We start from the raw sequence: 20,472 nt of genomic DNA, 5'->3' as shown, positions 1-20,472 counted from the left end.
GTACTGTTCTTGTTTATGCTCAGTTTTTATGCCTCCGCCACGAAGTGGTGCCGGAGGCATTATGTTTTCGGGTTGTCCGTCCGTCCGTCCGTACGTCCGTACGTACGTCTGTACGTCCGTACGTCCGTACGTCCGTCCGCTTTCGTTTACGCGATAACTTGAGTAATATTGACTTGAATTCTACCAAACTTGGTCCAAGTATAAAGTATGATGGGGCAATTAGTTGATTAGATTTTGGGTGAAATCCGCCGAAGGTCAAAGGTCAAAGGTCAAGGTCAAATCATGAAATTGTATCCGTTTACGCGATAACTCAAGACTGGATCGAGCAAATTTCACCAAACTTTGTCGGAGGATGATGTATGATAGGACAATTACTTGATTAGTTTTTTAGTGAAATCGGACTGAAGTCAAAGGTCAAAGATCAAGGTCAAATCCTGAAATTTATCTGTTTACGTGATAACTCAAAACTGGATGAAGCAGCTTTCACCAAACTTGGTCCAAGGATGATGTATGATGGGACAATTAGTTGAGTAGATTTTAGTGACATTGGCAAGAGGTCAAAGGTCAAAAGGTCAAGGTCAAATGCTGAAAATGTTGCTATTTCCCCAATATCTATGCAATGCCCTAAGGTATTTTCTTGAAACTTGGTGTAGACATGGACTACTGCATAAAGATTCTCCAGAGAGTTTCATGTCATAAGGTCAAAGGTCAAAAGGTCAAAGGTTAGGTGAAAATGTTGTAATATCACTTTTCTCACAAATGGTTCAATGTATCTTCATGGAACTGGGTACATACGCATGTACTGACTTGCAGAGATTATCTAGGGAATTTAGGGGTCATAGGTCAATAGTCATAGGGTCAAAGGTCAAGGTCAACTCTTCAATATTTTACTATTTCCCTCATACACTAGTATATGAAATGCTTGCATTTTATTATTAGTTTTCTAACTTAATATCTACATGCATTACCTAATGGAGATTCTCCAGGAAATTTCCAGCCAGAATGTCAAAGGTCAAAGGTTAAGGGTCAAAGGCCAGGTTTCAATGCCCCCCCCCCCCCAAAAAAAAAAAAAAAAAAAAATCTATTTTGTACTCTAATTACACTCTTTCTTCATACATTTGTACCTTGGAAATTACTTAATGCATTAAACTTATAAAAGGGTCTGTCAGAATTCAATTCCCCAAATATGTGTACCTGCACTCTTCGACAATTATAGCAAACCCAGTTCAAGGAAAGTGAACATTCAAGTCATTTCTGACAAACCTGTCATATTTTTATTTTTTTGCCAGTTATGTGAAACTGTCATGGATTACACATTGTGAAGACATTGTACTATACCCCTATTGGGAGAATCATGCATTATGGCGGAGGCATCAGTCGCCATAGCGACATTTCTAGTTATAGCTTTAAATCACAACAGATATCAAATGAAGTTTCTGTATTACATGTAAGTGGTTATTTTCATCTGAGCATTTTTTTTTCCACTGTACCGAGTGTAATGATTTTCGTGTGTTTTCATTTCTGCACTATCAAATCAATAGATAGTGTTATATCACAAGCAAAAATATTTGCATGCTTTTATTTTCATGATAGTTTCTGGTAGCATGAAATAGCACACAAAAATGTCCACTTTTCACTTTCCTCAAGAATTTTCATGTTTACAGGAGATGTAAATTTAATTCAGTGTATGCTTACTATTTATGGCGTGGGAGCATAATTGAGAGCAGAAAACATCTCAGTTGATTCATGATTGTGATTGTTTCATAGCCCTGTCAAAATCAGTATGAAAATCTTTGCTGAACCAATTCATAGCAGTTTACTTGGGATGCAGTGCTGCTTGACTTTCTGACCAAGCATTACATGTACATTGTACCTGCACTGACATGTTTTCTGGAGTGGAATGTTGAAATGGGACTAATACAGGACATCCATTTCACTGCACTGACATGCTCACGTGCAATATGTTACAATATGTACAGTGTACATGAGTAAGTCTCTGCTGGTAAAATGCAGCTCATTGCAGTACATTTTGTATGTGTTCTGCACATACTGCATTTGTACATACAGTGTAGACATGTTGACTAGTAATGGCCTTCTTTTCTTTATGTATCTTTTGTGTCGTGCATGGTGCAGGGTGTTGGGGCAATTCAGACCCTACGCTACGCTGTAGCCAGAGGAACTGTACAGCACACATGAAACCCAGCACCATCTTGGAAGAGACAAGGAACCAAACCAGCCGTCTGTGTTGCTGCTCCAGTGACTACTGCAACGAAAACGTGTCGGATGCCTATGTGCCCATGCCAACCACAAAGCCACCCCTCACACAGCACAGTAAGTCCCTGCTGGATGGAAACTGGCAATTAAACAAGCTAGAACATAAAAACATACGAACCTACCCCTTTTAATCGTTTTCCTTGTCTTTAACTTCAGGATCTGTAAAGGCATGAATCTTCTATTAGGACCAATGTCAAAACCACAAAACCATTACCTGTGATGATACAGGTGTAGATGTGTACATTGGCAAACAAGGACAATTAAATTTCACTTTTGGGTTGGACAGAGGATTATCAAATTCATGAAAAGTAATTATGACTCTAGTCTGATTTTCACAATATTTATCCTTAAACACTTTTAACCTTGTGGAACCTTAAGTCATAATTTTTAGCTACTTTCCTTTAAATGCAAGTGGAATAATTACCAGGAGAAGCTTTGCCATATGACGTTGTGATGGTTCTGAGAAACTCATAAAACTGCTGCAGTTTTGCAAGCAATCTATCCCTTGTTCTATGGTCTTTTTCTCACTTCCCTTTCTGCTCTTTTATTTAGAATGTATTCAGTGTACAGCGTAATATGCCACTTTTCCTCTTCAGATATAATAAATCCTCTCCCCCATCCCCCCTTTTAATACTTGTACCTTTGTGCCTTTCATCGTTTGTGCCTTTCTGCTGCTGCTGAAAGGTCGGACGCTGCCTGCAGTATTCTAATATTCTGTGCCCATCCCATCCTCCTCCCGGTTTGATGCCGCACCACTGGCACCCAGATGACTCAGTCCAATTAGTGGATTTGGCACAGCTAGGATTTTGTGCCTCTGATCATGCCATTTGTTCATATTGGAAGAGGCACCATATCCTGTGATGAAGTTGGGGGGGGGGGGGGGGGGTGAGGGAGATGGAGAATGGGATATTGCGCATGTGTTTGTGTGGTTTTTTTTTTTTTTGTGTGTGTGTGTGTATGCATGTACGCCACGATAGTATGGTGAAATCGATGAATGACATCATATTTCATAACCTGTGCTTCCCGGAAGAAGCTCTTGATTTTAGTCTGATGCATTTGTTAGTGCAATAAAGTGGAGAGTTATGAAGGCATTAATGTGGACATGATCACTCTCTCTAATCAAATTCACGATAATCATCATTTGAGGGCTACTGAAATTAATAGCCAGGAGATGAATAATGATACAATTCTAGACTGTTATTGGCAGTTTTCAGTTCATAAATCGATGGTTTCTCTTTGAGTAGTACTCCTCAGACTTGTTGATAAAAATTCTGAATATAGTGTATGAGATCTACTTCACATCCTGATGTTAGCCCTGTGAATTACCAGTTTTTGCAACCTGAGTTTGATAGCAAAAAATTGACCAATATGTGTGTCTGTCTATCAGTGCCCAATTTGCATACAGGCAATTCTGCAGTTAGTATCGTTACATGTAAGCAAATCGTGTTTACAACATGTTTATCCTTCCCAGGTCTATGATATAGAAAAGAATGGATGAAAAAGTTTGCAAAAATGTAAGTTACTGCAAACAGAGTTGATTGATTTCAGTTATAGCATCATGACAAATTTTCCAGCAATTATTTTTAACAGTTCAACTAATTTTTTTTTTTTTTTTGTTACTAGACCCCCAAGACCATGTTTGTAAAGTTACGGCTTAGGAACATTCCATTTGTCCAGAGTAACTCCGCAGGTCATTTCACCCTTATGTAATTGATAAAATATCACATGACCTCTGGAATATTATCAAAATGTACATTGTATTTATCTTTTAGCAGTATGTGTTCCATTGGTTGACATGACTGGAACCCTATGATGATTATTTAGTAATAGTATAGAGTTCCTGTGGTCATGAATAATAATGTACGAAGCAGATCACAAAAGGCTGTACAGTCGTCCTTTGCTAAGCTCACATGGCTTGTCCACATACCATACTGTGAGACGGCCTTGTCAAAAGGCAAGGTGCGGATGCGAAACCTTGCAGGCTGTACAGGGTGGAAGTGGCAAAATGTGACAACAAAACTTGGATGGTCCGTACTGGGACAGGAAGCATGTGTATGCCGTGGCATCTCACAGTCCTTTTATAATTTTATCATGTTGTGCCGTGTTAAGTGCATGTTTTGTCACAGTTGCCTTATGATTGCTGTACATTTTGTTGCATTCGACCATATTTTGTCAAGGTTCTCGTGGCAACTATGTGTTTGTAGGGTGTATGGTAGCTCCTTGTTACATTCATGTCACGTCCGGTGTCTGACGGTTTTACAGGCGGCCGGGAACATACAGAGTAGTATAAACATGTACACTGTTGCTGTCAACAATTAGTGAAATTTAGTATTAGTAGATTAAGTATGTGACTTCCGTTTGGCCTCATAAAATTCTGCTTTAAGTCTTTTTTTATATATATATATACCGGTATCATAAGAGATATACTATGCACTTCTATGCAATTCAACCCACACGTGATTTTCAAGAGAATGATTTACATTGTGCACAGACATGTTGGCAGCTATGTACAATGTACATGTACAATGTATGTGTAGACATAGCATTATACATGGTACTTTTATGCACTCCTTCATATAGTCTACTCCAAGTTGTACTTGAATGACAATTTCCAAGATTGACAAGGGTAGGTTTTCTGTGGGAATGGGCAAAGGGATAGTTTATATCTTATTCTCTCCTTGGAAGGCCAAAGGGGAAGTAAAATGTCAATTCTGTACCACAGTGGCTGCCAGTTGATACCACTCAAAGCTCTATGCATGTTCAAAACAGCTCAGAGCATGTCTGAAAGGTTCTATAACCCTTTTGCAAATGGCAAAAAAAAAAAACAACTCTGCATGGTCAAAAAAATAATGTTTCCCAACATCACGTATGAAGTCTTTGGATAATACACCTCAAGGGTTTTTTAAAAGAAATGAAAAACTAACCCCATGTCCCTTGAGAATACAACACTTAAAATTTTTACAGGATCTGAATAAATTAACTGGAAATCTATGAAATTGTTTCCCTTTCCATCATAAAGAACTTTCCAGTTTTGTCATTGCGAGGAAAGGTTTGAATTATCTGCCTTTACAATATACTGTACAAGCTTATGGAAGGAATCCAATTTTCGGAGTTGCAAAAGGGACATATGAACTTTAAAGAAAGTTTATACAGTTGGGTGCATTGGCTTTCATTCTCACCATCTGGAACGGGGCACAGTGTATATTGTATAGTACATTGTTCTCTATTTGCTTTACAGGAGACAGACTTTATCTCTGGCAGTGTGTAAACACGCAATTGCTTTGTCTGTAGCTGCTTTGTAAAGAGAACAACAGGCTGATGACAGGCAGTTTGCTATTCATAATGCAGGGTACCCCACAGACTGGAGCAGCAGTCTGTAAATCACCACTCGCTGCTGAGCTCACAGCCGCTGCAGACACTCATTAATATTCAGAGACGCAGGGTGTAGTTCTAGCCTACTGCCAGCCAGACGGGTCTTATGGCTCATCCTCTCATTTATCATGTCTCAAGAAACAGCACCCTTCTTATCCAATGCAGACCTTGTCTTGTGTAATTGCTGGAGGCTTCTAGGTTTGCGCTGCATTAAAACTCTTTCAAACAGTCTTTATGCATTCCCTCTTATCCCTTCCTCCCCTGTACAAAAAAAGAGATGACATAAAAAAAATCTTGCAGACAAAATTTGGTTCAGTAACGGTTAGTGTGTACACCACATCAACTAGGGGCCCCCACAGAGATTAAGAAGGAAGACATGAAAATGAGCATGGATATGGATAGGAGAACAAAACAATCTTTCATCCTTAAGTCAGCTCAAAATATTAATAAAAGGGTCTGTGTCAGAGGGATGGCAATGTTTTAAATTTAATGGGAGTGTGCAATTCATCAGTCACATTCCAGATGCACTAATCTGATCAACAACAACACTAAATACACTAGAAGGAGGAATTCACAAGAACTTTAAAAAAAAAAAACTCCATCAATATTCTACATGTAGACCCCTTTTGAGGTGCATTGAGGGGCACTCCTTTTATAGGCATTGATGCTAAATGAAAACAAGTTTGTTAGTGATTGTACATTGTATATGGGTGAACTAGACAAAAAGACTACATATTTTATTTTCTTCTTGTTTTCATCTCCAACATTTTTTATTTCTTGCTACTCATTCACAGAAGTCCTGTCAGATCCAATGAACAACAATATGGAGCGGACCATCCTCATTGCCATCATACCCATCTTCTGTGTGTCGGTTGCCATAGCGATCATGTACTTCATCTTCCGGCTGAGGATGCGGCCCAGCAAAGGCCACATGAGTCAGCTGCCCATGATTGAGGCTGCACCCCCAGAGCCGACCTTTGACCTCGACCAGCTGAAGATGATGGAGCTTGTGGGTCAAGGGAGGTAAGGAGGACAAAGAGATGAGTGGAGAAAAACAATTATCCAAAGTCCATCTTGTACCCATCAATTATCCAAAGTCCATCTTGTTCCCAGCAATTATCCAAAGCCCATCAGTGATGTTTTTCAACTGTCTTAGGTGCCATTTCAAACAAACTTGCAGTGATATTCACCAACAAAAGCAACTACTTAGACTGTAGCCAAATCAGATCTGATGTAATGACAGTGAGCCTCTATAGCATGTTTTAACAACTTAATGTTTGCTACGTGCTTTACAATTATCCGTTTTACACACACAGACACACAAATTAACAAATTACATTCAAGGTGGCAATAAAAAGTAACATAACACATAGACACCACACAATATAAGCTGTATAAATTAATATACCTGGGAGAAGAATGTTTACAAATGTGTAAGTCTTCCAGGAGGATTGGCTTCTGCAGCCAAGATCTGCAAAGATTCATAGCTGAATACCTGAAATACCTGTTATTCACTGTGTTATACAAGACCTGCTCAAATCGTCGTGCGCATGGCAGATTGTCGTTAGCGCGCTTCCCTGCGCCCGGCAGATTGTCGTTACAGTGTGGGAGTGCGCATGGCAGATTGTCGTTAGGGTGTGGGAGTGCGCATAGGGTTAACAACATTCTGCCATGCGCACGGAAGTGCGCTAACAACAATCTGCCATGCGCACGGAAGCGCGCTAACGACAATCTGCCATGCGCACGACGAAATGTACATTTGCTTGTACAGATTAAAGGATGACATTCAAAGACTATGCTGATGTTAAAGGAGACCTCTAGATTATGTTTAGACTTTTGCATTTGAACATCTTTAAATTGAGTATACTGGGTACAAAGTTTTAGAATTAAGAGTGATTTCATTTTTCAAAAAATAAAAATAAAAATTCATACTAAATCACATTGAACAAGGATGGTGGAAGAATGCATGATTGGGTGCTCAAGGAAGCAGAATAAAAGCAGAAAGCACACATAAATTCTACACAGGTGAACATGTTACCCAAGAGGTATTGTAATGGAATTGCGTTGCTACATTACTGGACTGTGCAGGGGTGGATCCAGGATTTCCGTAAAGAGGGGGCGCCTTTACAAAATTAAAGGGGGGGGGGTACACACGCGCCCTTTTGTTCTTTTTATTTCTTTTGTTTTAACAAAAATAAAGTGGGGCGTGTGCCCAGTGCGCCCTCGCCTGGATCCGCCACTGACTGTGTGAGCGTGCTATGTCATCATCCTTGTTCAGTGTATTATCTTGGGTTTTTCATAGTATCAGTTTATCTGCTTGAGGACCAAAATACATTCCATAAATCTGTACATGGCACCATCGATTTATGTACTACCCGATGTGAAGTTATATGAAATGTCTGGAATGCCCCTTTAATATGCTTTCAGATACTGCAATGTCTACCGCGGGGCCCTGAGTGAGAAGGAGGTCGCAGTGAAGGTATTCACGGGAGCCTCCAAGCAGTGCTACCTGAACGAGGTGGACATCATGAGCCTGCCCCACCTCGCCCACAACCACCTGCTCCAGTACGTGGGCTCCGGCGACCGCATCGGGGAGGACGGCTGGGTGGAGCACCTACTGGTGGTAGACTACATCAGCAAGGGCTCCCTCATGTCCTACCTGCGGGAGAACACCTTCGACTGGCACACCATGTGCCGGCTGGCGCAGACATCTGCGGCAGGCCTGGCCCACTTGCATCAGGTTGTGGACACTCCAGGTGGGTCTTGGTTAGAAATTTGAACACTGCAGTTGATGATGTTAATGATCAAATGTTGGATTCTTCGCTCACTAATCATTGCATAGTTTCCCTGCTCTTCAGTAGTCAAAATATTTTGTAAACAAGAGTGTATTTACGAAATGACAAGATTGTTGAGTTGTTTCCTAAAGTTATTTGCCCTTATTTGACACAGAATTGTGGGACTTTAAATAGGAATAGTTCAAATGATGAACATGGTTTTATCAATTCTGTAATCTTTCCAACCAATGCCTACTTTGATGATATGTATATTCTTGGGTATATTGTTTATCTGATCTGGTCTTGAGGTAAATCTTTCAGGTCATTGTAGTATTTGAATGGAAGGTGATATGTCAAATTTTCAGCGGATGCAAATGCCTGTAAAAAGTTTATCAAGCTGTCAAGTGAGTGTGGGCCCGGGGTGAACGTGTGTCAAAATTGCATGCATTGTATTGCCTAGTCAGAATGTAACTGCTGTCATCACAGTATTTGAGCAAAACTTGTTTGACCTGGCAACAAGTTTAGCCCATTTGGATACCAGGAATTCCAGGGCTGAAGCTTAATGACTTTGCTTCATAATGCTTGTCAATAGACATATCCGTAAGAAATAATCAATTACGAGAATATATGTTCATTGCAAAACAACAAATGCAGATGCTCATGAGGTAGGACTGATTATTCGTCTGTATTTCCAAGACTGATTTGTTCTATTCTTTGTCATTTCATCATCTCTGTTTTCCTGCTTTTGAAGTATTTCCCTACCAAGTAACCTTGCTGTACACTTTCCTCAAATCATTGTTACATTGTAGGTAACCACAAACCAGCAGTAGTCCACAGGGACATCAACAGCCGCAACATCCTGGTGAATGCGGAGGGCAACTGTGTCATAGGTGACTTTGGCTTCGCCATGAAGGTCTGTGGATCCAGTGTGGTTGGAGAGGCTGATGGCGATAACAGTACCATCACTGATGTAAGTGATATATTGATTTCATAGAGGATATAGCTTGAATGAAGCTTGTTGATATGTGAGATTAAATTTAAGTGTAGTGAAGTGTTTTTGTCATTTTGGGCTTATTCAGTGACAAGCCTGTATCATCCAGGTATCTGTTATGTAAGATAATGAACATATTTTTAGTAGATCTTCTTTTAATACCAGACTCCCAACATATGTCATCGGTCATACGTGGAGTAAAGGTATCAATGTTGTCATATGCCCCAAGTTTAGCATGTAATCAGTTATGCAAAGGTGAAAATGGATTTGACGAAGGTTTTTTTTTTAGGGGGTAGGGTGTGGGTTGGGTTTTGTTTTAATGCATATCCTGTAATGACAATTACTTCTTGTGACTGATTAATTGGTTATCATAAATTTGTATCCCATTTAGGTTGGAACAGTCCGCTACATGTCACCAGAGGTCTTAGATGGTGCTGTGAATCTACGAGATTGTGAGTGCGCCCTCAAACAGGTAGATGTCTACGCCCTTGGACTGGTCATCTGGGAGATAGCTACTCGATGCAAAGACCTCTACCCGAGGGGTAAACTTGTCAATGAACAATCTGACTCTTGATTACTTTAGTGATACCTGATGATAAATGTTTTGTTGCTATTGTGGTTGCTCGTGCTAATTGCTTCATCTATGATTATCCAGTTTCAGATGAATATGTGTGTGTGTTTTAATGTATATAGTTGTAATATTAAGGTTGTGCATTTTATCCTTTAATTTCCCCCAACATCTGCAGATGACATGGGTAACTACCAAATGCCCTTTGAGGTGGAAGTTGGGCAGCATCCAACTTTTGAGGACATGCAGATTTTGGTGTCCAGAGAGAGGAAGAGGCCACAGTTCCCAGATGCCTGGAAGGAAAACAGCCAGGTAACAACTGACAGGACAATAACCATCAGAAGTCCATCAAATACTCCCCCAAAATCCTGGTTTCATGTTTGCTTCCTGTTCAAAGTTCAGGAACAGACAAAGTAAATGTGCCCATGCTGGCCTTGACATTAGCAGTTTAGTTGGAGTGGGTGGTTACCTTTCAGACCAACTATCATTTGCCAAGGGGACAGTGCATTATAATTGCCTTGAGATTTTTTTTCTTTTTTTTCAGTAGGATGGGCAAAAGGGCTGCTAAATCTAGTACCGAAGTGTGATGTCATAATCATTCATTGCCATGGAAACTGGTTCTAAACAACCTTACCATGCCATGTCTGTGAACACTTTTATTGCTAACCATGTTTGCACATGGTTCTAACCCGAGCTACCATGGTACAACAAAAGACTAACATCATCACTTCGGTACTCTATAGCTGCTAGTGAGTTGCCACATCTTGAGCTTGGAATCTTGAAATCTTGAAGCAGGTTTCAAACATTTTAAGATGGTAAGGAAGCTCACATTAAATGAGACAGATACAATTTTGCAATTATGATGTGCATAGTGGTATATGGAGGATTGAAATAAACTTTACCAGAACTAGTGTGTAGTATTGTTTTGGGTTGTTGGTTCATATCAAATTTGATTGACACAAACCCAAAATTGCATTGCAGCTGCTATGAAAGTGACTCTCAGATGTGAGTGAGAACCAACTTGGGAGCCCAGATAGAATTGATGACTTTGTGATGCTGAGAAGTGAGAATGTTTTTATTGAATCAGCATTGTAATTGTTACTGCCTAGAAATGTCTATCTTACATCACCACAAATATATCATGCAGTATATGATATATCATAGGCTACCCGAGCAGTATTCTTCTGGAGTCCTCGTATACTTCTTTGTTCCCTAAAACCTCTTTTCATTTCTTACCATGTAGGCACTGAGGAGCCTGAGAGAAACCATTGAGGACTGCTGGGACCATGATGCTGAGGCTCGTTTGACAGCACTATGTGTGGAGGAGCGCATCATTGAACTCATGGTCTTGTGGGACAAGCACAACACCGTTAGCCCCACCATTAATCCCACAACCCAAGGGAACACTCTACCCACACACACCATCACCGATTACACATCGAGGCCAGCGGAGATCATCGCCACAGAGTATCCCGGCATAGCCCGCCTTGCAGATGGTACCATGATTGCTGTGAGAGGCAACGGCCAGCCAGTCGGTGGTGCAGGCAGCGAGACTTCTGGTACCACAAGCGATGCCAAGAACCTGCATGGGCACCATTCGTCAGTGAGCAGTGGACTGGAGAAGAATGAGCGTCTACGCCTCCTGTCTCCAGATACCATCAGCACTAGTCTGTCCACACAGTCAGACCTGAATCTCATTGACCTTACAGCCTCAGCACCTCCTGTGGATCCCAAGAACTTGCACCACTCTGATGACAGCATTGAGCGGTACACCACAGACCTGAAGTACGGTCCAAAACAGTCAAGCTCCAAGTTTGGCGAGGAATATGGATTTAGTGAGCCATCTGTGTCCCCCAGCAAACCACTGGTTGTCAATGAGATGAGGGCTGGGCTTAGCAAGGATCAGATCACTGATAATCTGTCTCACAACCTGAGCAAACAGAAAAATAAATCTACCAGTATGCCATCTTGGGGTCACATGACAGGCACTGACCCTAGGTCAGGTCGTGTCAATCCACCAGTCAATGTGGCAAAGCTCGACACCAACCTCCACCGCCAGCAGGCCAGGAGCAGTAGTCCCAGGCAGACGAACCAGGGCTACGATGCTTCACAAAGCTCTGAAGCTAGCACCAGTGGGCCAGGGAGCTCCAACCAAGCAGTGAATGGAGTGTCTCCGAGTCTGAGCAGGCGGCCAAATAGTCTGCCACTGCAGTCCCACCACAGGGGCTCCAAGAAGAAATTGATGGCTGTGTACATCCCAGATTCAGGCCCGACCACCAAAGTCCAGACAGGCATTGCTAAGATGGACAGTGTGGCCCCCTCCTGCCATCAGGTGAAGATGGCCTCCAACACCCACAAGCAGCAGCCGGGCAACAGCACTGTTGAAAAGCTGCGGAATGGAAGTGTGAGCAGTCAGGCCTCCGATGGAGAGCGCCCCCATTCATGGGCATGTGACAGTTCGTCGGGTAGCGACCACTCCAGCGAAATTGATCGCAGGAATGGCAATGTGCACATGAGGTCATCATCTAGCATTAACAAAGGAGACAAAGGGAAGCGAAAGGTGACGCCGTTCCGACTTCTCACCGACAAACTTTCTGTCCACAAGGGCAAGGAGAAGAAGGACTCCAAAGGTCCTGACTGCAATGGGTCCGGTCCCAGTCCAGTGGATCCCAATGTGAACAATAACAGCAGGACAGTTGTGAATGGGAGTGAGAGTGACTCTGTAGCCTGTTCAGAGATGAGCAATGGGCACGCTGGGGTGAGTCTCAACGGAGAGGCTCATCCCCTTAATGGCAAGCTTGCCAATGGTGGCCCCAAGCTGCAGGCAAACTTTGAACTGGAGTGCGTGTGAAGCCAGATGAACTGCTGAGATCTACTTATTTTGATGTACACTGTTTCTAAAATCACCCGCGACGTTTTCACCTGTGTGATAGTGCCCTTTTCTTCCAAAACTGTATGTAAAAGGAAGAGCAAAATGACTTCGCATTGCCAGCAATGTTCTTACATGTAGAAGTATGCAAATCATACCATAACTCTCATATCTTCAAGAATAGTTGTCCAGATTTAGAGAATATGCTAGCAGTCTGAAAAACAGTTTAAGGTGGCTCTTTCAAATTTGAAGAAAAAAAAAATGAAAACAAAGACTGATCAAGTGACAGTGGTCTCAGCAAGGCACTTTCACAAGAACTTGTCTGCTGTGTCACTAGATGTCCTCAGTATGGCTCAAAAAAATTTTAAGAAAGCTGAAGAAGAATAAAAAAGGCAAATAGTTCAAATGTCAGATAATTCAAATAGTTCACATTTTACCTCCAAGCTTCAAACAGTGAATCACTGTTTGTATGGATGAATACCACTAGTTACACAGCATTGTAAGAATGGCTCAAAAATGTCAGCATTGGCCCATGGGCACATGAAGATCTGTGTTTTAATTTTGAATGTTAGCTCAGTGTCCATCATTTTATGCTTTTTAGGATGAGGTGGTTTGCAAAAAAAAAAGAGCTACTGCCTTTAATTGTAGATATTTCTACTATCTGCACCAGTATTGTATCTTGCTATTGTACATGCAATTCAATTTTAGTGTATAGTCTGCGCACACTTATATACTGAAATCAATTCATTTATTGCTTGCAGTTTTATGAGAGGAATGTGCTAGTTGTAAAAGAGAATTTTATGGCATTGCTTGCCAGTCATACTTGAGGTACTGGTACTTCTTTCCTGGGATTCGTGTCAGTCTTTTACTCTTTCATTTTTCTTTTGATATAGAAAGAACAACTTTTATCAGAAGTATTTGCTGATTTGTTGTGTCATTTCAGTGTAATGTATGTAATACTCTTGTGTGCTGAATTGCCAGTTATTTGTCACTTTCATTTTTTTTTTGTACATGATATATCAGTGTGACATGGGTAAGCAACACCATGAGTAGGCTGTCATAGACAGTTTGTTGCATAAATGAAACTGCTATTAAATATTAGAAGAGTAAGAAAAGGTTGTTTGAGAACCACTATGGACTATGAAAGGCTGTGAGCCTCTATGTGCATTTTATGTGACCCATGTCAAAACTGATTTAACTTCCCAAAATTGATATGATTTATGCAAGGGTACTCGGCTTTGTAAAGTCAATTTGTTGCTGTAAATATTCATTTTAGAAGCCTTGATTTGTACTGTTCGTATTTGAAAAACAAAATAACTCATTTCAGTGTTATAAATGAATTCTTTTTATTTTGTCAATGTTAAATACCTTTTGTATGTTGATGTAATAATGGCAAGTGATGAAAATTTATGTATCCCAACAGCTTATTGCAGTCATCTTTGGGCTTTTTGAAAATTTCTCAGTAGTCTAATCATAAGAATATGACATTAGATATTGTCAGTCTACATTAATCACAGGCACAGTGTATTATTCAAAACTGTGTATGTATTACATGACTCTGCATATACTGTAAAACAAGATATTTTTGCGGCACAAAATTTTGGTGAGTTGGAGCCGACGGCCTTTTTCACGGCATGAAATTTTTGCAAATTGCCACTGGCAGTCAACGCATATAGTATAGACAAGAACTTTTGCATGCATTTTTATTTCGCAATTCACAACATTAAAATGTTTGCAAATTTTCCTCGTTTTACAGTTGTTGAAATGCTCAAAGAACAGACAGTGACTTCAAGTTGAAGGAAAATTAGACAGTCCTCACAATCGTGTCCTCTGCGCTGCAGAAAATTTGCCACAATACTGTGTGTTGCTGTCTCAATGTCTAGTCTCTTTTCAAGATTGTATGATATTAATAGCCATCAAAATTCAGATAGACTTCATGATTTGTATTGCCCAGACTATTTATTCTGATATTTCTCACAGGGCCTGCCAATACCAATTTTGTGTTTGCAGGAAAGAATTTCAAATGTGGCAGTAATGCTGGAAACTTTATACTTGATCATAGAGTTTTCTCCTTTGCAGCCCACTGAGGAAGCTATACTGGGATGGTGGTTGAGGCATGGAGTTGTAAAGATCATGTTCAAGATAGTACAACTCTTGGTTCCAAGTGCATAGAAAACCCACTTTGGTGGTCATGGCAGACTTTATGTCTTTGTATATTGGTAAAGTGCAAGAAAATGTGTTAAACGAGTTTGTAGTGAAAGATATGTGCATGTACTGTATACGCCATATATTTAGCGAGTCTAAATTCTTGGAAATCGGGAATTCCCTACAATTTCACAAGTGGTAAAATTTGAGATTGTGGAGTACAGTAGGCCTGCTGAACAGAGATATATACATGTGTGTATGTCACATTTGTCTCAGAATCGGAGTTAAATGTTTTAACAGGTTTTTAATTTCATGAATAGAACCTGATTCACGAAAATAAAAACCTCGCGAGATATTCGGCATATACAGTAAACACATTGATTTTTAATGAAGTTGAAGAAAAATTTTACATCTCATGAATTCCTCAAACTCCTTTAATGATGTGAAAAGTTTTGTGTGCAAATGTCTGAAACCATGCTATTTTTACTCTGTGATTATTTGGTACAAAAAAAAGATGAGGGAAAGTGACTGAAACATTACTTTGCCAGTTTATGTAATTCTACAAATTTTTTATTTGTGAATACCAGTATTTTAGTATTTTGTTATGATGTCATTTTGCATGTTACTTTTTATATACTTTATATCATATCTTCAGATTATGTGTGTGTGTGTGTGTGTTTGTGTGTGTGTGTGTTTGTGTTTCCATGTGTGTGCATGAGTGAGTGTGTTAGAATTATAAATGTCGTTGTGAAATCATGTGAAATTTATGCTATGCTCTACACACATTTGGCATACCCAGTGGACACAAAAATGAAAAGTACAAGTTAAATTGCTCTTTTTTTTAAATGCTGAAGGTAGTATGCCTATTCCCCTAAATGATGACTTCATAGATATATGTGTTATGAAAATGGTATATGGCATCAGTAGAAGGTAATGCTATGTGCATGAAAATCTGTATTCCCAGCATCATTTGGAAGTGATCTTTGTAACATGTACTCTATGATAGCTTCCCACTTTGTTGATATGAAAATAAACTATTGCTCATCTTTTGTGCTGTTATTGCCATAGATTGCAGCCAAGTGCCAGTGCTTTAATACTCAAATGCAGAAGAATATGCATGGCATACGAATAAAACACATTGTATTCCTGCAGTGACGCATCTGTAAGATATCTGAATCTTTCAGGTGAGAATGATGTACCATGCAAGCTGAGTGCAGTCTAATATCACCAGTCAATTGTGGTGTTCCAGGTGGAAACTGAAGTGGTACATGTACCGAAAATGTCGCTTTAATACGTGGTTTATCCAACTTTGTGTGAAGGTGTATTCTTATGTCACAGTATGGTTCACTTTTTCTTTTTTTTTCAACTGACAACGCATCGAAAAAGGGATTTCATGGATTTGCCAAAGCACTGCACTGTTTGGGAGTTTGGGGGTTGATGTTGTTTTCTTCCCCTTCAATTTTTTTTTTTTGGCAGGTATTCACATTGCTTGTTAATGAACAGCATGTAACCAGTCTGATTTGTGAACTACTCAATGTCTTGGATATGCTTGTATTAATGCACATACATGAAAAACTATTGGATGTAGTACAAAAAGTAAATGTATCATACAGTGCAGTCTTACGAACACAAAATGCACATACACCTGTACGTTAATGGGCTTCCCTGAAGCTCAGGGGAATTTGAGGGACTTGATGCCAATGAACCGGTTTGCAGTGTACTTCCCTGTATGTAGTCATGCTCACTGTATCCATTTAAAGGCTTAGAAAGCCTCCCATACAAGACATTTTGCATTGCGAGACATTCACTTCAACTTCGCAAGATTTTTCCGCCACCGTGGACATAATAAATTGTTCACACAGTGCATGTTGCCTTATCTCTCCAGTCATACGAACTTGTAGATAAACTCCTCTTACATCCTACCCAATTTATACTTTACTTTGTAGTAAAATCCTTCATTTAGTGATGTTATGTGTATCTGTAGATGTAGCAGTATGTATGGCTTTATAGGTAAATACTACGCTTATCTTGTATAGATACGGTAAGTTGGCACAAGTATTAAGCAGTAGGCATGAAGTTGTGTTGTACAGGTATATCTACTATCAAAATTTCTCATCACTCTGTACAGATATGTTCTTGGCATCTTGTCACAATATGAAAATGATAGGTTGATGGATATAACAGGTGGAGAGTGCAGGCAACAAGGCAGCTCAGTTGGTCCAATGGAATGCTTGATGACTGGGCTGTTTACATGTAAATTTGCTGTGTATTATTGATTCCATGAATAGCTTTGTTAAGAGGCAGCACAAAGCTAGAATGATATCAAAATGTATTGGACTGCAAACTATATTTTCTGAAAGCCTCCTGCAAATAGCAAAAAGAGACTCTACAGTACAAGTGAGAATCAATACAAGAACTCGGTGGACTGATGTATGAAGACAGGACAGTGTGTTTACCTTCTATGACTAGCGATGAGCTATTTTCTATACCTTCTCTAGGCAATTTCCATAGCTGGGTGGGATATGTCACACAGATATCAGTATGTTGTTATGATGGGGGCATGGGGCATGGGGGGGGGGGGGGGCAAGCATTGGGGAACCTGTGTATGACCCTTCCATGCGGAGGTATGCAAAGACTAGTAATATATGAGTAAAGCTGGTCTGCAAAGTTTGGCTCAATTTACAAAATTCAGAAGAAAAAAAACAAACAAACAAACAAACAAAAACTGGTATATAATCTCTGAAACTTTGAGGTTTGGTTATCATGTGCCCTGTTCCACTTACATGGGAACAATATTGAGCCAAACAATGAACTCAAAGTTGGAACAGATTCAGATCAGATATACTTGGAAAGGATACACAAGACATTCAAGATGTATTCTCGAATGTAGCTGGGTGAGTGCAAGATATTGTTACCAAATGGCTAAATGAAACGGTTCCTAACGTGTGAGGACTGATTGATTCCCAAAATTGTCCCTAAGATGAGTTGAACTGAATTCTGGATTGATTTTAGAGCAAAGTGAAACAGTCCCCAGATGTTTTGATGAATGGAGGAGGATGGGGGTGGGTGCGAACTCTTCGCCCTTCAAGCACTGTCACATGAAGAATCCCACTATGTTTGTTAGTTTCCACTGACTCAAGTTCCACATTGCTAGCTGTGATCAGTTCCCACAACCACATCCATTTGAATATGAAGGACTGGAGGAGAGAGATGAGCAAGGGAATCTGGTGGGTGTGTATCCTTTGGAAGTCATGCAAACTGAAGTATTTTCTGTGAATAGTAACTGCCATTAAATGGATGACGCAATGTAAAATATGGGATCGTTTCCTGTCTGTACCTTGTTATTTATGCTGTCCATGTTTGTGTGTGTAAATTTAAGACACATTCTGCTTTATTATGGTGCTCAAGATGTTGTAGTTGATACCTTGAACTGTGCCACAGCTGTCAACTGGTTGTCTTTGTGTGTGTGTCTGTGTCTATGTGTGTGGCACTGAACAAAATTTGAATAAAGAATTCAAAAAAAAAAAATGTGTGTGTGTGTGTGTGTGTGTGCATGTGTTTGTGGCACTGAACAAAATTTGAATAAAGAATTTTAAAAAAAATGTGTGTGTGTGTGTGTGAGTGTGTGTAAGAAAAAAAAAAAAAGAAGAATTAAATAAAATATGTGCCATGCACTAAGATACTGTAGTTGACATCATGGATTCTGAGGTGGCAGGAATACATTGTGTACAGTCGACTCCTGTTATAACAATGTCCTTGGGACCGGCGGTTTTCTTTCATTATACTGTAAAACACGATATTTTCGCGGAATGAAATTTTCACAAATTGGAGCCGACGGCCTTTTTTGCGGCATGAAATTTTCACAAGTTGCCTCTCACATTCAATGCATACAGTGTAGACAAGAACTTTTGCGTGCATTTTAATTTCACGAATCTTGGCTCTTGCAAAATTCGCAAAATTAAAATGCACGTGAACATTCCTTGTTTTTACAGTATCAAAATTCCTTTGTAATGGAACAAATAAATGATGAAAAATATAGAGCTGTTAATACTGGGGCCTGAATTTTTACTTTGTTGTAATCGGGATCTCTTAACCCTATTCTAACTGGGGGGCGGGGGGGTCAAATTGACCCCCCCCCCCTCGACGTTTCGCGCCACGATTCCGCAACGCGCAAAGATTTTGCCGCATTATTCATGACTTTTTTCATTGAAGTCTCCCACATATTTTGAGACCAAATTTGCGACGTCCGGGTACATCGTTCTGAAGTTACACGATGTTTTGCATATGTATGTCAACCAAAAACTGCTCAAATTCATGATTTCGGGTGTAAATCCAATGCAAAGTGTATTTTTTGTTTAATTGATATAAATTAGAGTATTTCAACTTCTAACCATTGAAATAAATCAATTCTAATGTAGATAAGCTTGAAAAAGTGCCTCCAACAAATTTTGGCAAAAAAACAATAGAAAACAAAAGATCGAAAAAACAATAAAATACATAAGAAATTAACAAAACAATAAAAACAAAAGAATCTGATTTTGATTGCACTATTTTTTTACAAGAAAATTGTTTGATGTGTCTTGAGGAACTCTGACACAAAAATTTAGCAATTCTTCAGTCTTTTTGATGGAGTTATAGGTGAAAATATGATTTCATGCGTTAATTTGCATAATTAATTTATTAAAAACTATGAAATCAAAATTTTTCTATTGTATGACCACGCAATCTTGTAGTTGACATCCGGCTCTATGTTCAGGCAAAATTTTGCGGCAATTGTGTGATCGGCGGCCGAGATCTGAAGGTGGGGGGGGTCAAATTGACCCCCTCCCCAGTAAAAACTTGGGTCTCAAATAGCCCAGTTAGAATAGGGTTAATAACCGTGTCTACTACAGTGCACTCCCGTTACAACGAACACGGTTATAACGAAGTAAAACTTCTGGTCCCAAAATTATCGCCATTAATGTCTACGGTACGAAATTCGCTTATAACGAACACGGTTATAGCGAAATTTTCATTATAACGAAGTCTTTTCCGAGCCCCACAGACAAAGAAAAACAAAAGAAATGTGCTCCGTTACAACGAAATGCGGATTGCTTTCGAAAATACGTACCGGAACAAGCATGGGCGAACGCTTCACATCACGCTGTGTTCGCTCCGTGTGTCACGCACAGTTTCCGTCAATTTTATGCTCTCTTTAATGTGATTATCCAAACGAAATTTAAAAGGTACAGTGTACCATCCCGTTTCACATAGCTGCACAGTGTAAGATGAGTATTCAACAAACAGAACATGATATATATGCGTGGTTTCCTTGGTTTTGTTATATATTGTATTTGTTCGGTTATAACGAAATTTCGTTATAACGAAAGAAAACTGCCGGTCCCGAGCATTTCGTTATAACGGGAGTGCACTGTATAATGGGAGTGCACTGTATGTTTTCTAAAGGGTGTAACCCCAAAGAAAATTAGTGCTCTGTGTG

The 20,472-nt window shown here is 39.8% G+C and overlaps 1 protein-coding gene across 1 annotated transcript in view; it reads left to right on the top strand.

Annotated features, from left to right (window-relative positions):
- LOC139732183 (uncharacterized) overlaps positions 1–15,271 on the top strand; it is a 42,218-nt gene extending 26,947 nt beyond the window's left edge. The window contains exons 4-10 of the mRNA XM_071643056.1: positions 2,134–2,331; positions 6,441–6,669; positions 8,074–8,402; positions 9,230–9,390; positions 9,803–9,953; positions 10,158–10,291; positions 11,223–15,271. Coding sequence (XP_071499157.1) covers positions 2,134–2,331; positions 6,441–6,669; positions 8,074–8,402; positions 9,230–9,390; positions 9,803–9,953; positions 10,158–10,291; positions 11,223–12,830 — 2,810 coding nt within the window. The 3' untranslated portion in view covers positions 12,831–15,271. The remainder of the gene's footprint in view (positions 1–2,133; positions 2,332–6,440; positions 6,670–8,073; positions 8,403–9,229; positions 9,391–9,802; positions 9,954–10,157; positions 10,292–11,222) is intronic.
- The last annotated feature ends 5,201 nt before the right edge of the window (positions 15,272–20,472 follow it).

This window comes from Diadema antillarum, unplaced genomic scaffold, assembly GCF_040938485.1.
Source record: "Diadema antillarum isolate AM-2024a unplaced genomic scaffold, OU_Dant_1.0 seq00000403_RagTag, whole genome shotgun sequence".
In the NCBI taxonomy this organism is placed as follows: Eukaryota; Metazoa; Echinodermata; class Echinoidea; order Diadematoida; family Diadematidae; genus Diadema; species Diadema antillarum.
This window is presented reverse-complemented; position numbering and strand designations above follow the sequence as displayed.